At 51.8% G+C, this 24,645-nt stretch overlaps 1 protein-coding gene across 3 annotated transcripts in view; it reads right to left on the bottom strand.

The window, feature by feature from the left end:
• Positions 1–22,600, bottom strand: part of TNRC6A (trinucleotide repeat containing adaptor 6A) — a 132,696-nt gene extending 110,096 nt beyond the window's left edge. For all 3 annotated transcript variants that reach the window (XM_075318135.1, XM_075318137.1, XM_075318136.1), the window contains exons 1-4: positions 22,481–22,600; positions 19,416–19,463; positions 5,379–5,463; positions 4,915–4,936 (exon numbers count right to left, since the gene is read on the bottom strand). In XM_075318135.1, the coding sequence (XP_075174250.1) occupies positions 4,915–4,936; positions 5,379–5,463; positions 19,416–19,463; positions 22,481–22,485 (160 nt within the window). In that variant the 5' untranslated portion in view covers positions 22,486–22,600. The remainder of the gene's footprint in view (positions 1–4,914; positions 4,937–5,378; positions 5,464–19,415; positions 19,464–22,480) is intronic.
• Positions 22,601–24,645: the final 2,045 nt, after the last annotated feature.

The following is a 24,645-nucleotide window of genomic DNA, read 5'->3' as shown; positions in this document are numbered from 1 at the left end:
ACAAAATCCAGACTTAAACCTTAAGTGGCCATCACCCTAAAAGCTAAACATCCAGCTAGATGAGCGTCCATGCATTCATCCTGCGCAGCACGTGGACATGTTGCTCTACCTGCGGTGGGCGAGACATTGCTCTCCGTTACATATTGTCGGCTCCTCTTACCGCGGTGACTGGATGTTATAACAGATTACACAATCGGCTGCGGTTCTGATTTATTGCAACTAAAACCAACCTGTCATCTGCAGCAAAAGATTACCCACGGGCTAAAGCTTTTCATAGAAAGTCAAAACAGTGCAAGCCTCGTACTGCGATATAACAGCGAATAATAACAGTCACAGACCAGAAAAACACACAACTGTGAGAAGCCCATTCATCACTACACAAATAAGCCGACCGCAGAGGCCCGGATAATTCAGCCGTTACCACCGCTCAATGTGACCACTGTGTAACAGCAATCACTGAGGAATCACATTAGACGCCCGACATTTCCAAACACACGCTGAAGAAGAAAAAAAAAAAAAAAAAAGTTTTGGTTCTTCCAAAAGACAAAATTCACTAACACTTTTTAAACATATTACTTGTACTAATCTGATTATACCCCAGAGCTGCACTCACTATTCTGCTGGTGCAGTCACTGTGTACATACATTACATTACTGACCCAGAGTTACCTCCTGTATTATACTCCAGAGCTGCACTCACTATTCTGCTGATGCAGTTGCTGTGTACATACTGTACATTACATTACTTATCCTATACGAGTGATGGCGAACCTATGGCACGCGTGCTGTCGCCCGATCCGGCAGTTTTGGTCTGCTAGTGCAGTCGCGCCGGCAGATCAAATCTGTGTTGGAGCGGAGGAGACATTTCTCCTCGCTCTGACACTCCTCCTCCCCCAGGCTGCAGGTGTGTTGCCTAGGAGACAAAGGAGCGTCAGAGAGCGGCGCCAGCGCCGTCTGCTGGCCGCGTGGGAACTGAGCAGCGTGCAGCGGTGGAGCGGGTGCAGGAAGGTAAGTTGTGGGGTTTTTTTTTTATATAACTCGTGTGCGGCAGCGCGCGCCAGCATGGGGAGGGGGAACGCACATGGCAGCGTGGGGTGGGAGAGGGGGAACGCACATGGCAGCGTGGGGGGTGGGTGGGAGAGGGGGAACGCACATGGCAGCGTGGGGGGGGGGGGGAGAGGGGGAACGCACATGGCAGCGTGGGGGGGGGGGGGGGAGCGGAAACATGCATGCCAGGATGGGGGAAACATGCATGCCAGGATGGGGGAAACATGCATGCCAGGATGGGGGAAACATGCATGCCAGGATGGGGGAAACATGCATGCCAGGATGGGGGAAACATGCATGCCAGGATGGGGGAAACATGCATGCCAGGATGGGGGAAACATGCATGCCAGGATGGGGGAAACATGCATGCCAGGATGGGGGAAACATGCATGCCAGGATGGGGGAAACATGCATGCCAGGATGGGGGAAACATGCATGCCAGGATGGGGGAAACATGCATGCCAGGATGGGGGGAAACATGCATGCCAGGATGGGGGAAACATGCATGCCAGGATGGGGGAAACATGCATGCCAGGATGGGGGAAACATGCATGCCAGGATGGGGGAAACATGCATGCCAGGATGGGGGAAACATGCATGCCAGGATGGGGGAAACATGCATGCCAGGATGGGGGTAACATGCATGCCAGGATGGGGGAAACATGCATGCCAGGATGGGGGAAACATGCATGCCAGGATGGGGGAAACATGCATGCCAGGATGGGGGAAACATGCATGCCAGGATGGGGGAAACATGCATGCCAGGATGGGGGAAACATGCATGCCAGGATGGGGGAAACATGCATGCCAGGATGGGGGAAACATGCATGCCAGGATGGGGGAAACATGCATGCCAGGATGGGGGAAACATGCATGCCAGGATGGGGGAAACATGCATGCCAGGATGGGGGAAACATGCATGCCAGGATGGGGGAAACATGCATGCCAGGATGGGGGAAACATGCATGCCAGGATGGGGGAAACATGCATGCCAGGATGGGGGAAACATGCATGCCAGGATGGGGGAAACATGCATGCCAGGATGGGGGAAACATGCATGCCAGGATGGGGGAAACATGCATGCCAGGATGGGGGAAACATGCATGCCAGGATGGGGGAAACATGCATGCCAGGATGGGGGAAACATGCATGCCAGGATGGGGGAAACATGCATGCCAGGATGGGGGAAACATGCATGCCAGGATGGGGGAAACATGCATGCCAGGTAGGGGGAAACATGCATGCCAGGATGGGGGAAACATGCATGCCAGGATGGGGGAAACATGCATGCCAGGATGGGGGAAACATGCATGCCAGGATGGGGGAAACATGCATGCCAGGATGGGGGAAACATGCATGCCAGGATGGGGGAAACATGCATGCCAGGATGGGGGAAACATGCATGCCAGGATGGGGGAAACATGCATGCCAGGATGGGGGAAACATGCATGCCAGGATGGGGGAAACATGCATGCCAGGATGGGGGAAACATGCATGCCAGGATGGGGGAAACATGCATGCCAGGATGGGGGAAACATGCATGCCAGGATGGGGGAAACATGCATGCCAGGATGGGGGAAACATGCATGCCAGGATGGGGGAAACATGCATGCCAGGATGGGGGAAACATGCATGCCAGGATGGGGGAAACATGCATGCCAGGATGGGGGAAACATGCATGCCAGGATGGGGGAAACATGCATGCCAGGATGGGGGAAACATGCATGCCAGGATGGGGGAAACATGCATGCCAGGATGGGGGAAACATGCATGCCAGGATGGGGGAAACATGCATGCCAGGATGGGGGAAACATGCATGCCAGGATGGGGGAAACATGCATGCCAGGATGGGGGAAACATGCATGCCAGGATGGGGGAAACATGCATGCCAGGATGGGGGAAACATGCATGCCAGGATGGGGGAAACATGCATGCCAGGATGGGGGAAACATGCATGCCAGGATGGGGGAAACATGCATGCCAGGATGGGGGAAACATGCATGCCAGGATGGAGGAAACATGCATGCCAGGATGGGGGAAACATGCATGCCAGGATGGGGGAAACATGCATGCCAGGATGGAGGAAACATGCATGCCAGGATGGAGGAAACATGCATGCCAGGATGGGGAAACATGCATGCCAGGATGGGGGAAACATGCATGCCAGGATGGAGGAAACATGCATGCCAGGATGGGGGAAACATGCATGCCAGGATGGAGGAAACATGCATGCCAGGATGGAGGAAACATGCATGCCAGGATGGAGGAAACATGCATGCCAGGATGGAGGAAACATGCATGCCAGGATGGGGGAAACATGCATGCCAGGATGGGGGAAACATGCATGCCAGGATGGGGGAAACATGCATGCCAGGATGGGGGAAACATGCATGCCAGGATGGAGGAAACATGCATGTCAGGATGGGGGAAACATGCATGCCAGGATGGGGGAAACATGCATGCCAGGATGGGGGAAACATGCATGCCAGGATGGGGGAAACATGCATGCCAGGATGGAGGAAACATGCATGCCAGGATGGAGAAAACATGCCACGATAGGGTACATTTACCAGGAAGGGGTACATTTACCTGGATGGGCAATATGTCAGGATGGGGTACATTTACCAGGATGGGCAATATGTCAGGATGGGGTACATTTACCAGGATGGGCAATATGTCAGGATGGGGTACATTTACCAGCATGGGGGAACATTTACCAGGATGGGGCCGTGATGGGGACAAATATACCAGAATGTAGGAAATATATATCAGGATGGGGGACATGTTTACCAGGAAGTGGCCGAGGAAGGGGACATAACTACACAATGATGGGGAGGGGAGCCACTCGTACGTCTTTATGGGATTTCAAGATGTTCACACTTTGAAATGTAGAAGTGGATTACAGGGTGAAATCTGATTGCATTCCAGGCTAACATCTCTGTCTAATATGCTGCAATTTTTTTCCCAGAAAGATCAATCCAACTGCTGTGTCTGGAAAGGGCAGGGGCTCAGCTCCAATGTGTGGTAAGCATGCATGAGCGTGATGCCCCCTGCTGAAAAGAAGACGGCAAAGGTAAGAGTAAAATCAATTCTTTATATAATAGGATTGGTTGGCACTTCGGAAAAAAATTGGGTTTAGGGCAACAGTTTCGGCACTCGGCCTGTATTAGGTTCGCCATGACTGTCCTATACTGATCCTGAGTTACATCCTGCATTATACTCCAGAGCTGCACTCACTATTCTGCTGGTACAGTCACTGGGTACATACATTATGTTTATATTTTAAAGGGGTATTCCCATCTAAAAAGATCCAATCCTAATATCTAGCAGAAATAATAAAATGATAATATTAGCAAATACCTCTAATTAGAAAGGTAGTATAGTTTACCTGATTAGGTATGTCTCTACCTCACGTGCAGGGGATTGTAGCCTAAAGTATCCATGGTTAATACCACGAACAACTAACCATCTCTCACTATACGCATGGTTGTAACCATGGATACCTAAGCTGCAATACCTGCACATGAGGTAAATGACATGGCTAATCAGGAGAACTAATACAATTCTAATTGGAGGCATTTGCTATTATGTTTACATATTTGAGTAGGAACGTAGAGATGGGGGACACCCCTTTAAACAGTATAATGGATGATCTCTATAAATGACAATTGTAAGCGCAGCCGACAACAAACAGCTATAAACACATTGCAACTGCGCCTTTGCACATTGCAACATCTACCCTTTTATTGGCATTATACATGTATGCAAACCACAGAACATCAAATAAACAAAAACAAACCCTACTTTTCAATAGTTTTTTTTTTTTTTTTAAATACAATTTCATAATGAATAGTAAAACAGGGCTTACCTTTGTTTATTTGATCAGAGGCCTAAACAGAAAGAAATGACATTAAAATATTGGAATTACAGCGTCAGTAATAGTGACATTATCAGATTGATGTCTTGGGACCGCAGCAATTATCGTGTGTGAGTGAGTGAGATTATATATAATATAAGATAAATATAAATATATATATATATATATATATATATATATATATATATATATATATATATATATATATATATATATATATATATATATATATATATATATATATATATATATATATATATATATATATATATATATATATATATATATATATATATATATATATATATATATATATATATAGATCTCTATATATAAATAATCATACACATACACTGAGTGCAATAACCATATACACAAAGGATCGATCATTTCCACGATACCTGGCCTCCGTCACAGGGAGGAGACCGGTCAGGGGTGGCATATCGGCAGCGTACCTTTTTAGAGGCGGCTTCCTTTCTCTTGTTCTGTCTGGGTTTCTTTTCTTCCATTAACTGTACTTCCTTCACGTGCGCTGTGCCCCTAAAAAGGCAAAACAAGGGTCAAAAACGGACAATGGGTGCTCAAACAAAAGGGTTAAATTGTAAAGCGTATGGAGGGTATTCAGCAGATTTCACATGGGATGGGTCATGAAGACCACCCTAAATACAAGCGCTCAATCAATATTAATAAATACATTTGGATCCATGACGTTACTAGAGTAATCATTAAAGAAAAGCCCATACACCCCCCTACCGGGGCGCCTCATTCCTAATAGCAGTCTACTTGCTTCTTCCGGCGGAGGGCACCTAAGCCGTATCGAACAAACTAAGGCCCCCTTCACACGTCTGTGATTCTGGTACATATGGCGTTCGTTTCCATATATACCGGAGACACGGACATACACAGTGTTTGTTCACATCCATATGGCATGCACGCGTGTGACATGTCTGTTTTTCCGGCAGCACGGATGTCACACAGACCACACAGTGATGTGATCCGTGTGACACGTATTGGAGGAAACACGTGTTTTTGAAATAAAATGATTTTCTATACTCCTTTTTGCAGCGTTGCTGTCACTTGCTTACGGGCCCGCTCATTATGCTCATGAATATTCACTGCGAACCCGGAAGCAGCAGCAGCAGGAACAGGTGAGTAAACAGATCCTTATCTCCGCGTGCTATCAAGGATGGCCATACACACCTTCAATACGAACAGTGAAAAACATGCGTTTTTATCAAGGACGTGTGAAGCGGCCCTAACAAACCAACAGCCTCTTTGCCCTTTCCTTTAGCTTGGGCCTAGCGGCCACATTTGAAATCCCAGTCACTAGAGTTGAGTGGATTGCCGATAATCAGGGTCCGGCAGATCGGTGGCGGGTTGACAAGGAAGTCCGAGATCGGATCTGGAATCCAGGCCAATATATGTCCAAAAAAAAAAAATTATTATTGCCAAATCCGGATCGTGCACCCGGAATCCCGAGTCTGGGTAGGACCCGGATCTACCACTGAAACCGCGCGGATCCGGATTTTGCAAGTCCGGGTCCGCTCAACACTACCAGTCACCAGATTGGGACACAGTAATCCTCACGGCGCCTCTTACGACTTCCCACGTAGATTACTTTGGGCCTACTAATCAGAGGAGGCGCCAGAGAGGCCCGGGCAGGTAGGAGGAGCGCACTACTCTGGTCGATGGACCATGGTCCTGCAAATTATCTGATCAACTCTACAAAAACAGGCATCACTATTGATATTTATCGAGGGTGCATTAGCCATTGCCTACATTTTCTGTATTTGGCTGCATCACTGTAAATCCTGCCTTGACGCGAGTTGTGCGCCTGAAATAACAGCCCCATCTCCCCTCCGCCGTACTGCAGAGCAGTGCTCAATATTCTCTTTTCTACTTATTTAGCAATTAATAAGGAGGGAAAACATCTTCATTACACAGCTGAGCGCTCAGAGGAGACCATTCCTCTTTAATTATGAAGGCTTCTAAATTGCCAGGCTCTGAAACCCAAATTGTAGAAAGATTAAGCGTGCCCTTTGATAATTCCCTCCCCTCCGTTACTGGCTGGTCTCTGGACCACTACAATAAGACAATTGTTTCCCCCGTTCCAGGCAGATCTGGAGTAAATAGACGCATTTAACCACTTGCTGCACGCGCTGCTGGCGAGAGATTAGTGCGAGGTGAAACGGCTTGTAGCAGATATTCTGCAGCCGGCACAGACACTGGATGCAGATCTGCGGTCAGGGAGGTATCACTGTATCGTCACAGACATTGTGAAAAAATAAAAAAAATCCCATGGTTCATAGTGAAGGATTTCAGACAGCGCTACTTGATCTCGGCCGTGATGTTGGACGACTTCTGCACTCGTCGCCCACTCGCTACGACCTCGATTTTTTGATGTTTCTGGAGCCTTATCTGAAATCAAGAACGCGTCTCCTACCGTGCGACAGACTCCGGCATTTGCAGTTCTCAATTCCAGTGACCAGAGAGAAACCCGCACACAGAGAAATCAAATGCACCATTTGCAGTCGCTTCCTTTCCACCCGCAGCATTACAGTCTGCGCTTCTCATCTGTGCGGTAATAGTCACATATCAGGATCAAAGTCTCAGCTCCTGCCCTGCTGCTGTCAGCGTGGCTGCCTGGTGCCAGACTATATACAAGCCACTACACAGAAAACAACAAACATTACAGGGCGATAAGGCCATTATAGGTCAGAATGCCTAATCAAGGGACAATGGCAATTGGAGAGCAATCTTGCCGTGCGGCGTGAGGTCTGAGGGCTTGTGGTGGAGCAATGTCAGGCCCCCAAACACATCTGGCTAAAGTAAGCGAACCTGCAGACATATCCATAGAGGTGGCCGAAAGTGTAATTCGGCCGGCAGGTTGGCAGAAGAGCCGACGAGGCTGGGGAGGTTTGCTAAGAGAGCCCCGACGGGCTGGGGAGGGAGGGTTTGCCAAAGAGCCCCGACGGAGCGGCGGAGGTTTGCAAAAGAGCCCCGACGGAGCGGGGGAGGGGGGGGGGTTGGGTTTTTTGCAAAAGAGCCCCGACAGAGCGGGGGATGGGGGGGGGGGTGAGAGAAAGGGTATGCAGAAGAGCCCAGGTGTGGCAGGAGAGCTAAACAACTGTTTGGCTAATAGTCCAAAATGCTGTGTTGTGCAATACAGGCACAGTGGATGGGATTTTTAGAAATCCTATGCTCACTTTGCTTGATTTTCTCGCAGCGTTAACTGACCTGAGGTGGGGCTTCTGGAGCCGCAGCATGTCACTTTATTGCTGCGGAGCCGCGAGGGTCCTCCACAGGGAGAACAGAAGGAAAGTCCGCAGCTTGCCGTACCCTGATCATAGGCACAGGCAGCTGCGGTCTCCTGCAGAGAACACATGCAGTCCCGCAGGAGAGGACATGCTGCGCCCTGGACACAGCATGTCTGGATCTCGGGCACATACCCTTATAGTTATAAAGTAATTTAGCCTCAATTTTAAGAAGCCGGCGGTGACTGATCGGATCGTTTATGTGAGCCCATTGTAAGAGGATGGAAAACACAATTGTAGGCAGCACATCAACCCCTGTATTACAGATACCATTTAATGGAGAGCTAATCAACCGGTCACATCCTCGATGGGTGTTTAAGGACACACGTAAACCTCCTTTTGGCCCTGTGCTCACGCTGCGTTTTTTTTCTCAAGAAAATTCTTTCTGCAGAATTTGAGAACATTTCTTGAGAAAATGTGCATGTTACTTCTTTTCCGCAGGTACCTACGGAATACCCCCGGTATTTCACTCCATTCACTAATGTAATCGCGAAATACCGCAGGTAGCAAATGATGTGCGGTATACCCTCGGTATAGCTGCGATTTACCTGCGGTAATGCTCATCGCTGCCTGCGGTTTTGCAGGAAGTGATGTCATTATGCCAGGAAGAAGAAGCGCAGCAAACACACACACACACACACATCACACTCCCTGGACGCCGCACAGAAGCACTTCCGTGTGACCTCCAGGTGCCCGTGCAGTCTGTCCCCCGCTCCGGCCCCGCGGCTGCCAGCCCTGCAGTGTCAGCCTGCACTGCAGTATCAGCAGCTTCTCACAGTGCAGTGCGTGCAGCCGCGGGGATGCTGAGCGCTGCTGTCAGGAGGTTAGAGGAGATCATTACCTGCTGTGATGATCTCCTGCTCTCCTGACGTCAGCGCTGTCACTGCCGTCTATGCCAGTCTCGCGGGCGGCCCGAGACTGTCACTAGCAGTGACGTCACGGGCTCTCGAGATATTGCTGTGAACGCGGCGGGCATAGAAGGCAGGGACAGCGCTGACATCAGCAGTGCAGGAGATAGTCACTGCAGGTAATGATCTCAGCTAACCTCCTGATAGCAGCGCTCGGCATCCCCTGCAGTGACCTGGGCTGACCTATTGATGTTAGCTCAGGTCACTGCATTGCTTTCCCAGCCAATATGGAACATTCTGTTCTTCATTGACTGGGACAGTGACTATGGTATGGATCGTCGTGGGACCCCCTTATTGGATTACGCCGACCTGGAATTGATTGTTCTTTTCAATAAATTTGTGAAAGAGGGAATGTTTTGGGGAGTGTTTTTTTTTACATAAAACTTTTTGTTGTCTATTTTTTATTTCTGACTGGGTTGGTGATGTCTGGTATCGGATAGACGCCTGACATCACTAACCCCAGGGCCTGATGCCAGGTCACATTACATATCTGGCATCAACCCCATATATTACCCCGTTTGCCACCGCACCAGGGCAACGGGATGAGTTGGGGCAAAGCGCCAGGATTGGCATATTAATGGATGCACCACTTCTGGGGCAGCTGTGGCCTGCTATTTTTAGGCTGGGGAGTGTCCAATAACAGTGGACCTCCCTAGTCTGAGAATACCAGACCACAGCTGTCCGCTTTAGCTTAGCTGGTGATCCAATTTGGGGGGACCCCCCGTTTTTTGTTTTAAATTATTTATTTAATGTAAAAACAACAGCGTGGGGTGCCCTCTGTTTTCGATTACCAGCCAAGGAAAAGCTGCCAGCTGTGGTCTGCAGCCGTCTGCTTTACCCTAGCAGGCTACAAAAGATAGACGTGAGGTCCACCCTTTTTTTTTTTTTTTTTTTAATTTATTTTTTGGCTAAATACAAGGCTAAGCACCCTTTAGTGCCACATGAAAGTCACTAAAGGGTGCCAGCTTAGAATATGCAGGGGGGTGGGACATTATATAGGTCTTTCTCATCTATTATCTATCTATTCATCTATCCATTATCTGTCTATCGATTATCTATTATCTATATTTATTGCAGTTACAGCATAAAAAAACCACAGGGACCAACCTGCAGAAAAACTGCGGCAAAATTGCATGCGTTTTTCCTGCGTTTTTGTACCGCAGGTGCGGTAATCTTCAACTCCCAGAAGTTTCTCAAGAAATTTTCTTGAGTAAAATCACTTTTCTAGTGCGCACATAGCGTTTAGGCAGTAAGTGTGGGCCGGTTTGTTTTGTTTGCTTAGTCTCTGTATTCTACCACAGGCACAGATAAAAGTCCAAGGGTCGCCCGTCCATTACTAACAACAAGCGCAGATAATAGGCTGAAAAAAGCAAGGAACAAAGCCAATAAATGGCTCTGAATTGCTCCCATTGGATTAGGAATCTGAGCTGGCATTTTTTGGGGGAAATCGCAGTATCTCCAGCAGGCACCAACACCGGTATACGCTTGGCAAAAAGCCTGGGGTTTCCCCACAGTCTTGACATGCATGAGTATATAGCCACTATAAGGAGACAAAAACCTCGATTCGCCTGTCAATGCAAGCCATCTGGTGACACTGGGAACGACCGGCTGTCAACAACTCTACATTTCCAGGAGGAATAAGGCTGCTTTCACACATCCGGTTTTAGCAGAGCCGGCCAATCCAGCTCTAAAACCTATGCAACACATGCGGCGACAAAACCGCATACTTTGCATACTTTTTTTACATGCGGCCCGTCCGGTTTTTGCCGCTTGCGGCAGGCTACTGATAATGTGCAGTGGAAAAAAAAACACATAGGCATGCATTGCAAATCGCGCCACATTGGCCGCATGCGGCAAAAACCAGATGGAACGCAAGCCCATGCAGCACAATCCGGCACTAATGTAAGTCTATGCAAAAAAAAAAACGCAACCAACCGGCGTCAAAAAAAAAAAAAGTTTGCGTTTTTTTCTGCAAAGCGCCGGATTGTGCCGCACAGGAAAAAACGGATGTGTGAAAGCAGCCTAACAGCAACTGCGCAGCACAGGCTTCATGTAATAATATCACAGATTTTTTCATGCAGCGGTGTAAAAAAAAATAAAAAATAAAAGCACTAAATGCTGATGGCGCGGCTCTGACGTGACCGCCGCTCGGCTGTACAACGTTTGTCTGCTCTATCTGGGGGGAGATAACAGAAGGGGGATCTAATGCATTTTAGAAAATAAGTATGTGCCCCGCAGGAGCTGGGGCTACACGCCGACATATTGCTATAAACAACATGTCATATTTAATGATTTATCATGGCGGCACATTGCGACCTTGGAACTATCACTTATGCAAAACAGAGTAACAAATGTGTCCGATTTTCTAATGTCGCCTGCGAGTCGCTCACCATAGACTTGTCTGCAATATGGCTAGCTGTGATACAAATGCTTTTGGCCACCGGACTTGCCGCCTCGAGGTCGGAGGATGAGGCTGAGATAAGTTATTGCTCATCTGAGATATTAATCTTCACTTTCTGCAGGAATAAACAGCGCTGCCCTTGTGATACCATCGATAGGGAAGAGATTACAGAGGACCGCGGCGGAGTAAATCGCAGGTATAGACTCTGCTCTCCACAATCGCCCATGGAAAATTTCCCCCTCCCCCCTCTCTTTTGTAGAATTTACATGGAGACCGTGAATAAATGACTTTACAACTCTGCCTTCTCCATGTCGGCTCAACTTTCACTTTCCTTTCTTGCGATGTTTAATATTTTATACTGGTGTTTGTGGCTGCTGGGCAGACAGCGAGCGGGGGGAGGGGGCGGCGGATGGAGAACAGGTACTCCCAGCTCATTTCCATGTCTTTACATTGCAATGCAAGGGCACAAATGGCGACACTGAGAAGGTCACCACGCAGTTCATAAATATGCTAATGCACGTCAGCAGGATGTATACCGTAACAGTGCACCGCCGTGAGCACAAAGGACGACAAATAGCGTGCACCCGCTGTCACAAAGGAACGTAACGCCAAGTGTCGCCCAGTGCTCCACAATGGTTTCATCAGCCATAAGGGGATCATCAACTAATTACATGACTGGAGCAAGAAACTGAAGGATGGAGGCGGCTGCTCCTCCAGAGAAAGCGCCCGTATGATGTGAGCGAAACGCCATACCCTGCTCTGCGCTTATCTCCTGCCGGACAGCAATTCGGGGACAATCACATGCAGCTGATTTGTTGCAGAAAAAGGTTTCCAATTCTCCGGATGGTCTCAGTTTTTTTTTTGTGAGCTGTCCAGAAGTGAGGACGCTCCGAACATGTCCACCGAGGTCACTGACATGTCTAGGGTCAAAATGTCATCACCTCCAGACAGGTCGCAAAGACTAGTAAAGCTCTGGGGGGGAATTAGCAGCGGAGGATAAGCTGCTTTATTGTTTTAAAGGGGTATTCCCTTGCGGCTCGCGTCTGCTGTAGATGGATATGAGCGGCGGTACTGATGTTACAACTCCACACACCACGCACGAGTATTCCTAGTTACTATAGGATGTGTGCACCACACCTGCTGGTAGCTCTCGCCTATTACTATAGGATGTGTGCACCACACCTGCTGGTAGCTCTCGCCTATTACTATAGGATGGGTGCACCACACCTGCTGGTAACTCTCACCTCTTACTATAGGATGTGTGCACCACACCTGCTGGTAGCTCTCTCCTCTTACTATAGGATGTGTGCACCACACCTGCTGGTAGCTCTCGCCTCTTACTATAGGATGTGTGCACCACACCTGCTGGTAACTCTCGCCTCTTACTATAGGACGTGTGCACCACACCTGCTGGTAGCTCTCGCCTCTTACTATAGGACGGGTGCACCACACCTGCTGGTAGCTCTCGCCTCTTACTATAGGACGTGTGCACCACACCTGCTGGTAACTCTAGCCTCTTACTATAGGACGTGTGCACCACACCTGCTGGTAACTCTCGCCTCTTACTATAGGACGTGTGCACCACACCTGCTGGTAGCTCTCGCCTCTTACTATAGGACGTGTGCACCACACCTGCTGGTAACTCTCGCCTCTTACTATAGGACGTGTGCACCACACCTGCTGGTAGCTCTCGCCTATTACTATAGGACGTGTGCACCACACCTGCTGGTAACTCTCGCCTCTTACTGTAGGATGGGTGCACCACACCTGCTGGTAACTCTCGCCTCTTACTATAGGACGGGTGCACCACACCTGCTGGTAGCTCTCACCTCTTACTATAGGATGTGTGCACCACACCTGCTGGTAACTCTCGCCTCTTACTATAGGATGTGTGCACCACACCTGCTGGTAACTCTCGCCTCTTACTATAGGACGTGTGCACCACACCTGCTGGTAGCTCTCGCCTCTTACTATAGGACGGGTGCACCACACCTGCTGGTAACTCTCGCCTCTTACTATAGGATGGGTGCACCACACCTGCTGGTAGCTCTCTCCTCTTACTATAGGATGGGTGCACCACACCTGCTGGTAGCTCTCGCCTCTTACTATAGGATGTGTGCACCACACCTGCTGGTAACTCTCGCCTCTTACTATAGGACGGGTGCACCACACCTGCTGGTAGCTCTCGCCTCTTACTATAGGACGGGTGCACCACACCTGCTGGTAACTCTCGCCTCTTACTATAGGATGGGTGCACCACACCTGCTGGTAGCTCTCTCCTCTTACTATAGGACGGGTGCACCACACCTGCTGGTAGCTCTCGCCTCTTACTATAGGACGGGTGCACCACACCTGCTGGTAGCTCTCGCCTCTTACTATAGGACGTGTGCACCACACCTGCTGGTAACTCTCGCCTCTTACTATAGGATGTGTGCACCACACCTGCTGGTAACTCTCGCCTCTTACTATAGGACGGGTGCACCACACCTGCTGGTAGCTCTCACCTCTTACTATAGGACGTGTGCACCACACCTGCTGGTAACTCTCGCCTCTTACTATAGGACGTGTGCACCACACCTGCTGGTAACTCTCGCCTCTTACTATAGGACGTGTGCACCACACCTGCTGGTAGCTCTCGCCTCTTACTATAGGACGGGTGCACCACACCTGCTGGTAACTCTCGCCTCTTACTATAGGATGGGTGCACCACACCTGCTGGTAGCTCTCTCCTCTTACTATAGGATGGGTGCACCACACCTGCTGGTAGCTCTCGCCTCTTACTATAGGATGTGTGCACCACACCTGCTGGTAACTCTCGCCTCTTACTATAGGACGGGTGCACCACACCTGCTGGTAGCTCTCGCCTCTTACTATAGGACGGGTGCACCACACCTGCTGGTAACTCTCGCCTCTTACTATAGGATGGGTGCACCACACCTGCTGGTAGCTCTCTCCTCTTACTATAGGATGGGTGCACCACACCTGCTGGTAACTCTCGCCTCTTACTATAGGATGGGTGCACCACACCTGCTGGTAACTCTCGCCTCTTACTATAGGACGGGTGCACCACACCTGCTGGTAGCTCTCACCTCTTACTATAGGACGGGTGCACCACACCTGCTGGTAACTCTCGCCTCTTACTATAGGATGGGTGCACCACACCTGCTGGTAGCTCTCTCCTCTTACTATAGGATGGGTGCACCACACCTGCTGGTAACTCTCGCCTCTTACTATAGGATGTGTGCACCACACCTGCTGGTAACTCTCGCCTCTTACTATAGGACGGGTGCACCACACCTGCTGGTAGCTCTCGCCTCTTACTATAGGACGGGTGCACCACACCTGCTGGTAACTCTCGCCTCTTACTATAGGATGGGTGCACCACACCTGCTGGTAGCTCTCTCCTCTTACTATAGGATGGGTGCACCACACCTGCTGGTAGCTCTCGCCTCTTACTATAGGACGTGTGCACCACACCTGCTGGTAGCTCTCGCCTCTCGGCAGGTGTGGGGGTCGCAACGTCATGCAGAAGTGAGTGGCGCAGCATTCTACGACTACATGCCTTTGCATTGGGGTGGGCAGACTAACCAGTCACTATTACTTCTGCTCCGGCATATTACAGAGGGGCTCCAGTAAGGTCTGTACACTTTCTCCACAGAGCGGTATCCTGCTGATCCGCTAGTCGCAGGAGGGCCAGGTCAATAGTGGACAGACTGAGAAAAAGTGCACCTGCCGCTTTTATTAGCTGTCAACACCACAGTCAGCGAGCGTCAGGAACACCAGAGAGCAATGAGGGTCCTGGGGGGCCGGGAGGGTAATGTCCCGTGCACAGAATGCAGAGAATGGCTCAGTAGGATGTAATTAGTGAGCACTATGAGCCGTGGTTACCATGAGCACAAAGCTACCGGACGGCTTATTGACAGCAGAAACTTGTACCTAATCCACGGGCTGACCACCGGACGATTAGCGTACAGCAATAGTCGGATGCAGCGGCAGGCGTTACATGTGAAGTTTTCAGAGATCACTTTCTTTTTATATGGTGGTGCGCTGTTAAAAGCTCACAGACACCGGAGCTTTAAAGTGCCCCATTAGTGTGGAGGCGGGTGCAGCCCCATAGACTTCAACTGACTGCAATGGAGGGGTGGAGGCAGGTGCAGCCCCATAGATAGCAACTGACTGCAATGGAAGGTGGAGGCGGGTGCAGCCCCATAGACAGCAACTCACTGCAATCGAGGGGTGGAGGCGGGTGCAGCCCCATAGACAGCAGCTGACTGCAATGGAGGGGTGGAGGCGGGTGCAGCCCCATAGACAGCAGCTGACTGCAATGGAGGGGTGGAGGCGGGTGCAGCCCCATAGACAGCAGCTGACTGCAATGGAGGGGTGGAGGCGGGTGCAGCCCCATAGACAGCAACTGACTGCAATGGAGGGGTGGAGGCGGGTGCAGCCCCATAGACAGCAACTGACTGCAATGGAGGGGTGGAGGCGGGTGCAGCCCCATAGACAGCAACTGACTGCAATGGAGGGGTGGAGGCGGGTGCAGCCCCATAGACAGCAACTGACTGCAATGGAGGGGTGGAGGCGGGTGCAGCCCCATAGACAGCAGCTGACTGCAATGGAGGGGTGGAGGCGGGTGCAGCCCCATAGACAGCAACTGACTGCAATGGAGGGGTGGAGGTGGGTGCAGCCCCATAGACAGCAACTGACTGCAATGGAGGGGTGGAGGCGGGTGCAGCCCCATAGACAGCAACTGACTGCAATGGAGGGGGTTTGAGAATTTGGGATCGGTGGGGGCCTTTCAGTTGGACCCCCAGCAATTGAAGTTGACATCTATCCTGTAAATCGGAGAGAAGTTGCAAGGTTTGGAATGATCCTTTGAAAGGGATATTCACCTGATGACTGCTATCACACTGTGTGATCGCTGGGATCACTAAATCACTATCACTTAGGCCCACGATGAGTTTTCCTTGCAATTCTGATGCTGCATATTTTCACTGCGTCAAACAAAAACAAAAAACTTTGATCTGCACTGCTGAGGGCATAGCAAGGTGCGCCTGCGCAGGAGCACAATGGAGGCCTCTCAGTGGATGACGCATCATGCACACAGGGCTGGGTAACAGGACTGCGACCCCAAAAGATGGACGAGGCGCCGGCATAAGAGCGGCGACACCCACCGGACCGGACCCTAGGTGCGTATTATAAAGCTGTTTTTTATGTTATACAGAGCGGCCTGGGCTCTATTATACAGTATTCCAGAATGCTGTATATAAGGATCACTGGTGGTGGCCGCAGCTCATAAGGGAAAAACCTAATAATAGGTTCCCTTTAAAATAAGATCAAATGGTACTAGGTCTCCCCAGGACGACTCTCCGCCGCTGCTTTGTTCTGTGTACTGGCTGCAGCAGTGCCGTCATAGCTAGTGAGTATTACCACTGCAGCCAATCACTGAGCTCAGTGGCTCTACTAATGTGATGCTGCAGCCAACACAGGGACTGGAACAGCAGCGAAGAGTCTGCACTGGATCCGGGGAAGGCAAATCACATCGGATGTTATTTTCACAGACCCCCTAGCCTCTTGGCCAGTGCTAATTGTAGAACACTTTGGGTACTTTCACACTTGTGTTCAGCGCAGTCCGTCACTATGGAGAATAGCGCAATCAGTTAACGCACTGCGCTATTCTCCATAGACTTGTATGGACGACGCACTGTAACGCAAGTGTCAGCGTTGCATCCGCTGGACGACGCAGCGTCATTATTTTGACGGCTGTGGGAACGCAGCATGTAACAGGTTTTTTTTGAGCGGCGGAAACCTTTATTTTTCACTGCGCATGCTCATTTTTTTTTTTTTTTTTAAATCACAAACTTTATTTTGTTTCCGGGTGGCCGAGCGCTCAGCCGAGCGCCCCCGGCACGTCAGAGCGCTCAGCCGAGCGCCCCCGGCACGTCAGAGCGCTCAGCCGAGCGCCCCCGGCACGTCAGAGCGCTCAGCCGAGCGCCCCCGGCACGTCAGAGCGCTCAGCCGAGCGCCCCCGGCACGTCAGAGCGCTCAGCCGAGCGCCCCCGGCACGTCAGAGCGCTCAGCCGAGCGCCCCCGGCACGTCAGAGCGCTCAGCCGAGCGCCCCCGGCACGTCAGAGCGCTCAGCCGAGCGCCCCCGGCACGTCAGAGCGCTCAGCCGAGCGCCCCCGGCACGTCAGAGCGCTCAGCCGAGCGCCCCCGGCACGTCAGAGCGCTCAGCCGAGCGCCCCCGGCACGTCAGAGCGCTCAGCCGAGCGCCCCCGGCACGTCAGAGCGCTCAGCCGAGCGCCCCCGGCACGTCAGAGCGCTCAGCCGAGCGCCCCCGGCACGTCAGAGCGCTCAGCCGAGCGCCCCCGGCACGTCAGAGCGCTCAGCCGAGCGCCCCCGGCACGTCAGAGCGCTCAGCCGAGCGCCCCCGGCACGTCAGAGCGCTCAGCCGAGCGCCCCCGGCACGTCAGAGCGCTCAGCCGAGCGCCCCCGGCACGTCAGAGCGCTCAGCCGAGCGCCCCCGGCACGTCAGAGCGCTCAGCCGAGCGCCCCCGGCACGTCAGAGCGCTCAGCCGAGCGCCCCCGGCACGTCAGAGCGCTCAGCCGAGCGCCCCCGGCACGTCAGAGCGCTCAGCCGAGCGCCCCCGGCACGTCAGAGCGCTCAGCCGAGCGCCCCCGGCACGTCAGAGCGCTCAGCCGAGCGCCCCCGGCACGTCAGAGCGCTCAGCCGAGCGCCCCCGGCACGTCAGAGCGCTCAGCCGAGCGCCCCCGGCACGTCAGAGCGCTCAGCCGAGCGCCCCCGGCACGTCAGAGCGCTCAGCCGAGCGCCCCCGGCACGTCAGAGCGCTCAGCCGAGCGCCCCCGGCACGTCAGAGCGCTCAGCCGAGCGCCCCCGGCACGTCAGAGCGCTCAGCCGAGCGCCCCCGGCACGTCAGAGCGCTCAGCCGAGCGCCCCCGGCACGTCAGAGCGCTCAGCCGAGCGCCCCCGGCACGTCAGAGCGCTCAGCCGAGCGCCCCCGGCACGTCAGAGCGCTCAGCCGAGCGCCCCCGGCACGTCAGAGCGCTCAGCCGAGCGCCCCCGGCACGTCAGAGCGCTCAGCCGAGCGCCCCCGGCACGTCAGAGCGCTCAGCCGAGCGCCCCCGGCACGTCAGAGCGCTCAGCCGAGCGCCCCCGGCACGTCAGAGCGCTCAGCCGAGCGCCCCCGGCCGCCGGCACGTCAGAGCGCTAAGCTGAGCGTTAACAATAGTCTGCTGACGGTAAAACTAAAGAAAAAAAAAAAGCTTTCCGTTGTTTTGTACGGATCCGTTGCATCAGTCACACAACGCAATGCAACGGATGCCATTCAACGCAAGTGTGAAACTAGCCTTTGAAGGGTCATAAAAAAAAATCTCCCATCCATGTGCTTGACACTCCCATAGACCGTATATGGAGCCATGCACAACTCCATGGGACCCCCAACCAAGAGAGCAACTTCTCTTATCCTGAGGGTAGGGGGATAACGTTTTTTTGGGGCAGATGACAGGACGACTCAGACTTTATTTACAGTGGGATTATTAAAAGTATTCATACAATTTTGCCAAAAAGAGCAATAGTAACAACAGACTTTAATGATGTAACATTACTGTATCGCTCTCGCCTTTTCAGCAGACCTGGTTAACAACACTGGCAGTGATGATAATCGCAAACAGCGGCTGTAACCACGCGCGGCCAGTGACTCACGGCCGGAGAATGAGGATCCCGCCTGTGCTGACATTTTGGGATCATCTAGGCACATATACACATATACATATATACATATATACACACACATACATATACATACATACATATATATATATATACATATACACACACTGGTCACACTCACCTCCGCAGACTTCCTTCAGTGTCTTTGGTAGCTGCAGCTTCCAATTCTCTGTAATTAAACGCTATATTAGTGCCAGGATGATATAAGACAACTGCAGATATAAACACTGAGCGGCCAATGTGCGATACGTGACCCGAGCCCCTGGCAGAATATACACTCCGGAGGCTGCCGGCTGCACGGTGCACGCACTCGTATGGTGCACACAGCCACCGTCTCCATCCTGCGCAGCAGCTGGAGAGCTTTGGTCACAGGTCACCTGGTCTTGTATACTGCTGGGAGCTGTAGTCCTCTAACAAGCAAAAAGACAGCGTAAACACGAGAAGGGTATAATTTGCAGACTCATAACGCACCGCTGTGCTGGTCTACACCCAGAATGTGCATCATAATGCGACGTGTGGGGAAGACCCAAGACGGACTGAAAGCCGGCAGCCGCAGGGTTAAAAATGCAGTCATAATACAGACTATATGTGGACGGATACATAACATCTTTAGGTAAATACATACATAAAATCACTTAAGTCAGGGGTATTTGGCTTTCGGGTGAAATTTCAGGATTATCCTACAATGCTCTCTGACCTTAATGTGACCTTCTCTGACCTTCTGACTGCTCATGTCCAACTGTTCAGTGTTTCAAGACTTTTTGCACAACTTGCTGTTCTCTAACAAGGAGCTTAATGGCAAGATTCACAACGTGTTTGATCCATGAATCACCCAATATATTTCGGGGTTCAGTTAGAATTGGTATTAAACAGTCGTCCTCATCGTGCTATTCAAAATTCTGCACACCTATATACCGCACATACACCGGGGCTCTGCACACCTATATATACCGCGCATACACCGGGGCTCTGCACACCTATATATACCGCGCATACACCGGGGGGCTCTGCACACCTATATATACGGCGCATACACCGGGGGGGCTCTGCACACCTATATACCGCACATACACCGGGGCTCTGCACACCTATATATACCGCGCATACACCGGGGCTCTGCACACCTATATATACCGCGCATACACCGGGGCTCTGCACACCTATATATACCGCGCATACACCGGGGGGCTCTGCACACCTATATATACGGCGCATACACCGGGGGGCTCTGCACACCTATATATACGGCGCATACACCGGGGGGCTCTGCACACCTATATACCGCGCATACACCGGGGGGCTCTGCACACCTATATACCGCGCATACACCGGGGGGCTCTGCACACCTATATATACACCGCGCATACACCGGGGCTCTGCACACCTATATATACGGCGCATACACCGGGGGGCTCTGCACACCTATATATACGGCGCATACACCGGGGGGCTCTGCACACCTATATACCGTGCATACACCGGGGGGCTCTGCACACCTATATACCGCGCATACACCGGGGGGCTCTGCACACCTATATATACCGCGCATACACCGGGGCTCTGCACACCTATATATACCGCGCATACACCGGGGCTCTGCACACCTATATATACCGCGCATACACCGGGGCTCTGCACACCTATATATACACCGCGCATACACCGGGGCTCTGCACACCTATATATACACCGCGCATACACCGGGGCTCTGCACACCTATATATACACCGCGCATACACCGGGGCTCTGCACACCTATATATACACCGCGCATACACCGGGGCTCTGCACACCTATATATACACCGCGCATACACCGGGGCTCTGCACACCTATATATACCGCGCATACACCGGGGCTCTGCACACCTATATATACCGCGCATACACCGGGGCTCTGCACACCTATATATACACCGCGCATACACCGGGGCTCTGCACACCTATATATACACCGCGCATACACCGGGGCTCTGCACACCTATATATACACCGCGCATACACCGGGGCTCTGCACACCTATATATACACCGCGCATACACCGGGGCTCTGCACACCTATATATACACCGCGCATACACCGGGGCTCTGCACACCTATACACCGCGCATACACCGGGGCTCTGCACACCTATATATACACCGCGCATACACCGGGGCTCTGCACACCTATATATACACCGCGCATACACCGGGGCTCTGCACACCTATATATACCGCGCATACACCGGGGCTCTGCACACCTATATATACCGCGCATACACCGGGGCTCTGCACACCTATATATACCGCGCATACACCGGGGCTCTGCACACCTATATACCGCGCATACACCGGGGCTCTGCACACCTATATACCGCACATACACCGGGGCTCTGCACACCTATATATACACCGCGCATACACCGGGGCTCTGCACACCTATATATACACCGCGCATACACCGGGGCTCTGCACACCTATATATACACCGCGCATACACCGGGGCTCTGCACACCTATATATACCGCGCATACACCGGGGCTCTGCACACCTATATATACACCGCGCATACACCGGGGCTCTGCACACCTATATACACCGCGCATACACCGGGGCTCTGCACACCTATATATACCGCGCATACACCGGGGCTCTGCACACCTATATATACACCGCGCATACACCGGGGCTCTGCACACCTATATATACACCGCGCATACACCGGGGCTCTGCACACCTATATATACCGCGCATACACCGGGGCTCTGCACACCTATATATACCGCGCATACACCGGGGCTCTGCACACCTATATATACCGCGCATACACCGGGGCTCTGCACACCTATATACCGCACATACACCGGGGCTCTGCACACCTATATACCGCGCATACACCGGGGCTCTGCACACCTATATATACCGCGCATACACCGGGGCTCTGCACACCTATATATACCGCGCATACACCGGGGCTCTGCACACCTATATATACCGCGCATACACCGGGGCTCTGCACACCTATATACCGCGCATACACCGGGGCTCTGCACACCTATATACCGCGCATACACCGGGGCTCTGCACACCTATATATACCGCGCATACACCGGGGCTCTGCACACCTATATATACCGCGCATACACGGCGCTCGCCCGCAGTCGCCGCCCCCGGTAATGGCCGTCCTGCGCAGCTCCGGCCGCCCTCACCTCATGTATGTAAAGTGCACCGCGGAGACATAAGAGCTGCGGCCTCGGAGCGCCCCTCAGTCTGACAGAGGCTGCACTGGAAACACGGTCAACACATCCACCGGCGCCATTTCCTCCACAAAAATCTCCTACCGGAAGAGGAGGCCGCGCAGTGCGGGCACTTCCGCTTTACGGTCTCCCACCACTTTCCAAAATGGCCGACCTAGCAACCGCCGCTTAGCAACCATCCCCTGCACGTAGCGATTAGGCGGCGCAGTTAATGGCAGGTAAACATGGGAGGTGTTTATGGATGAGTGACGACAGCAAAAAGGAAGACAATCTCTGATTCCACCACTATAGATGTCACTGCCGGTCCCTCAGCTTCGCCAAAGTCCTGAATGGTCCGTAGACCTGGGTGGAAGCTGCAATGGCGACCATAATGGTAGAGAATTACAGAACACTCACAATGTCACAGCAAGAGGAGACCCCTATACACAGTGTAACTATGAGAGGATACCCCCTATACACAGTGTCACCATGAGAGGATACCCCCTATACACAGTGTCACCGCGAGATGATACCCCTATACACAGTGTCACCGCGAGAGGATACCCCTATACACAGTGTCATATGAGAGGATACCCCCTATACACAGAGTCACCATGAGAGGATACCCCCTATACACAGTGTCACCATGAGAGGATACCCCCTATACACAGTGTCACCGCGAGATGATACCCCTATACACAGTGTCACCGCGAGAGGATACCCCTATACACAGTGTCATATGAGAGGATACCCCCTATACACAGAGTCACCATGAGAGGATACCCCCTATACACAGTGTCACCATGAGAGGATACCCCCTATACACAGTGTCATATGAGAGGATACCCCTATACACAGTGTCACAATGAGAGGATACCCCCGATACACAGTGTCACAATGAGAGGATACCCCCTATACAGTGTCAGCATGAGAGGATACCCCCGATACACAGTGTCACAATGAGAGGATACCTCCTATACACAGTGTCATATGAGAGGATACCCCCTATACACAGTGTCACCGCGAGAGGATACCCCTATACACAGTGTCATATGAGAGGATACCCCCTATACACAGTGTCACAATGAGAGGATACCCCCGATACACAGTGTCACAATGAGAGGATACCCCCTATACAGTGTCAGCATGAGAGGATACCCCCGATACACAGTGTCACAATGAGAGGATACCCCCTATACACAGTGTCACCATGAGAGGATACCCCCGATACACAGTGTCACAATGAGAGGATACCCCCGATACACAGAGTCACAATGAGAGGATATCCCCTATACACAGTGTCATATGAGAGGATACCCCCTATACACAGTGTCACCATGAGAGGATACCCCCTATACACAGTGTCACAATGAGAGGATATCCCCTGTACACAGTGTCACCATGAGAGGATACCCCCGATACGCAGTGTCACCATGAGAGGATATCCCCTATACACAGTGTCTATATGAGAGGAAACCCCCCTATATACAGTGTCACCATGAGAGGATGCCCCCTATACACAGTGTCACCATGAGAGGATACCCCCTATACACAGTGTCACCATGAGAGGATGTCCCCAAACAGTGTCACTGCAAGAGGATACCCCCTATACACAGTGTCACAGGGAGACGATACCCCTATACATAGTGTCGCCATGAGAGGATACCCCCCATACACAGTGTTACAGCAAGAGGATACCCCCATACAGTGTCAAAGCAAGAAGATACCCCCATACACAGTATCACTGCAAAAGGATACCCCCCATACACAATGTCACTGCAAGAGGATATTCCCATTCACAGTGTCACTGCGAGAGGATACCCCCCATGCACATTGTTACAGAAAGATGATATCCCCATACACAGCGTTACGTGGAGAGAATATCCCCTAGTCACAGTGTCACAGCAAGAAGATACTCGCATTACACAGTGTCTCAGCGAAACGATACCCCCATACACAGTGTCACTGCAAGAGGATACCCTTATACACAGTGTCACTGTGAGAAGATATCCCCATACGCACTGACACATGGAGAAGATACCCTCACACACAGTGTCAGGGCGAGAGGATACCCCCTATACACAGTGTCACCCAAAGAGAATATCCCCATACACAGTGTCACAGCAAAAGGATATTCC

The sequence above is a fragment of the Anomaloglossus baeobatrachus genome, chromosome 7, assembly GCF_048569485.1.
Source record: "Anomaloglossus baeobatrachus isolate aAnoBae1 chromosome 7, aAnoBae1.hap1, whole genome shotgun sequence".
NCBI lineage: Eukaryota > Metazoa > Chordata > Amphibia > Anura > Aromobatidae > Anomaloglossus > Anomaloglossus baeobatrachus.
This window is presented reverse-complemented; position numbering and strand designations above follow the sequence as displayed.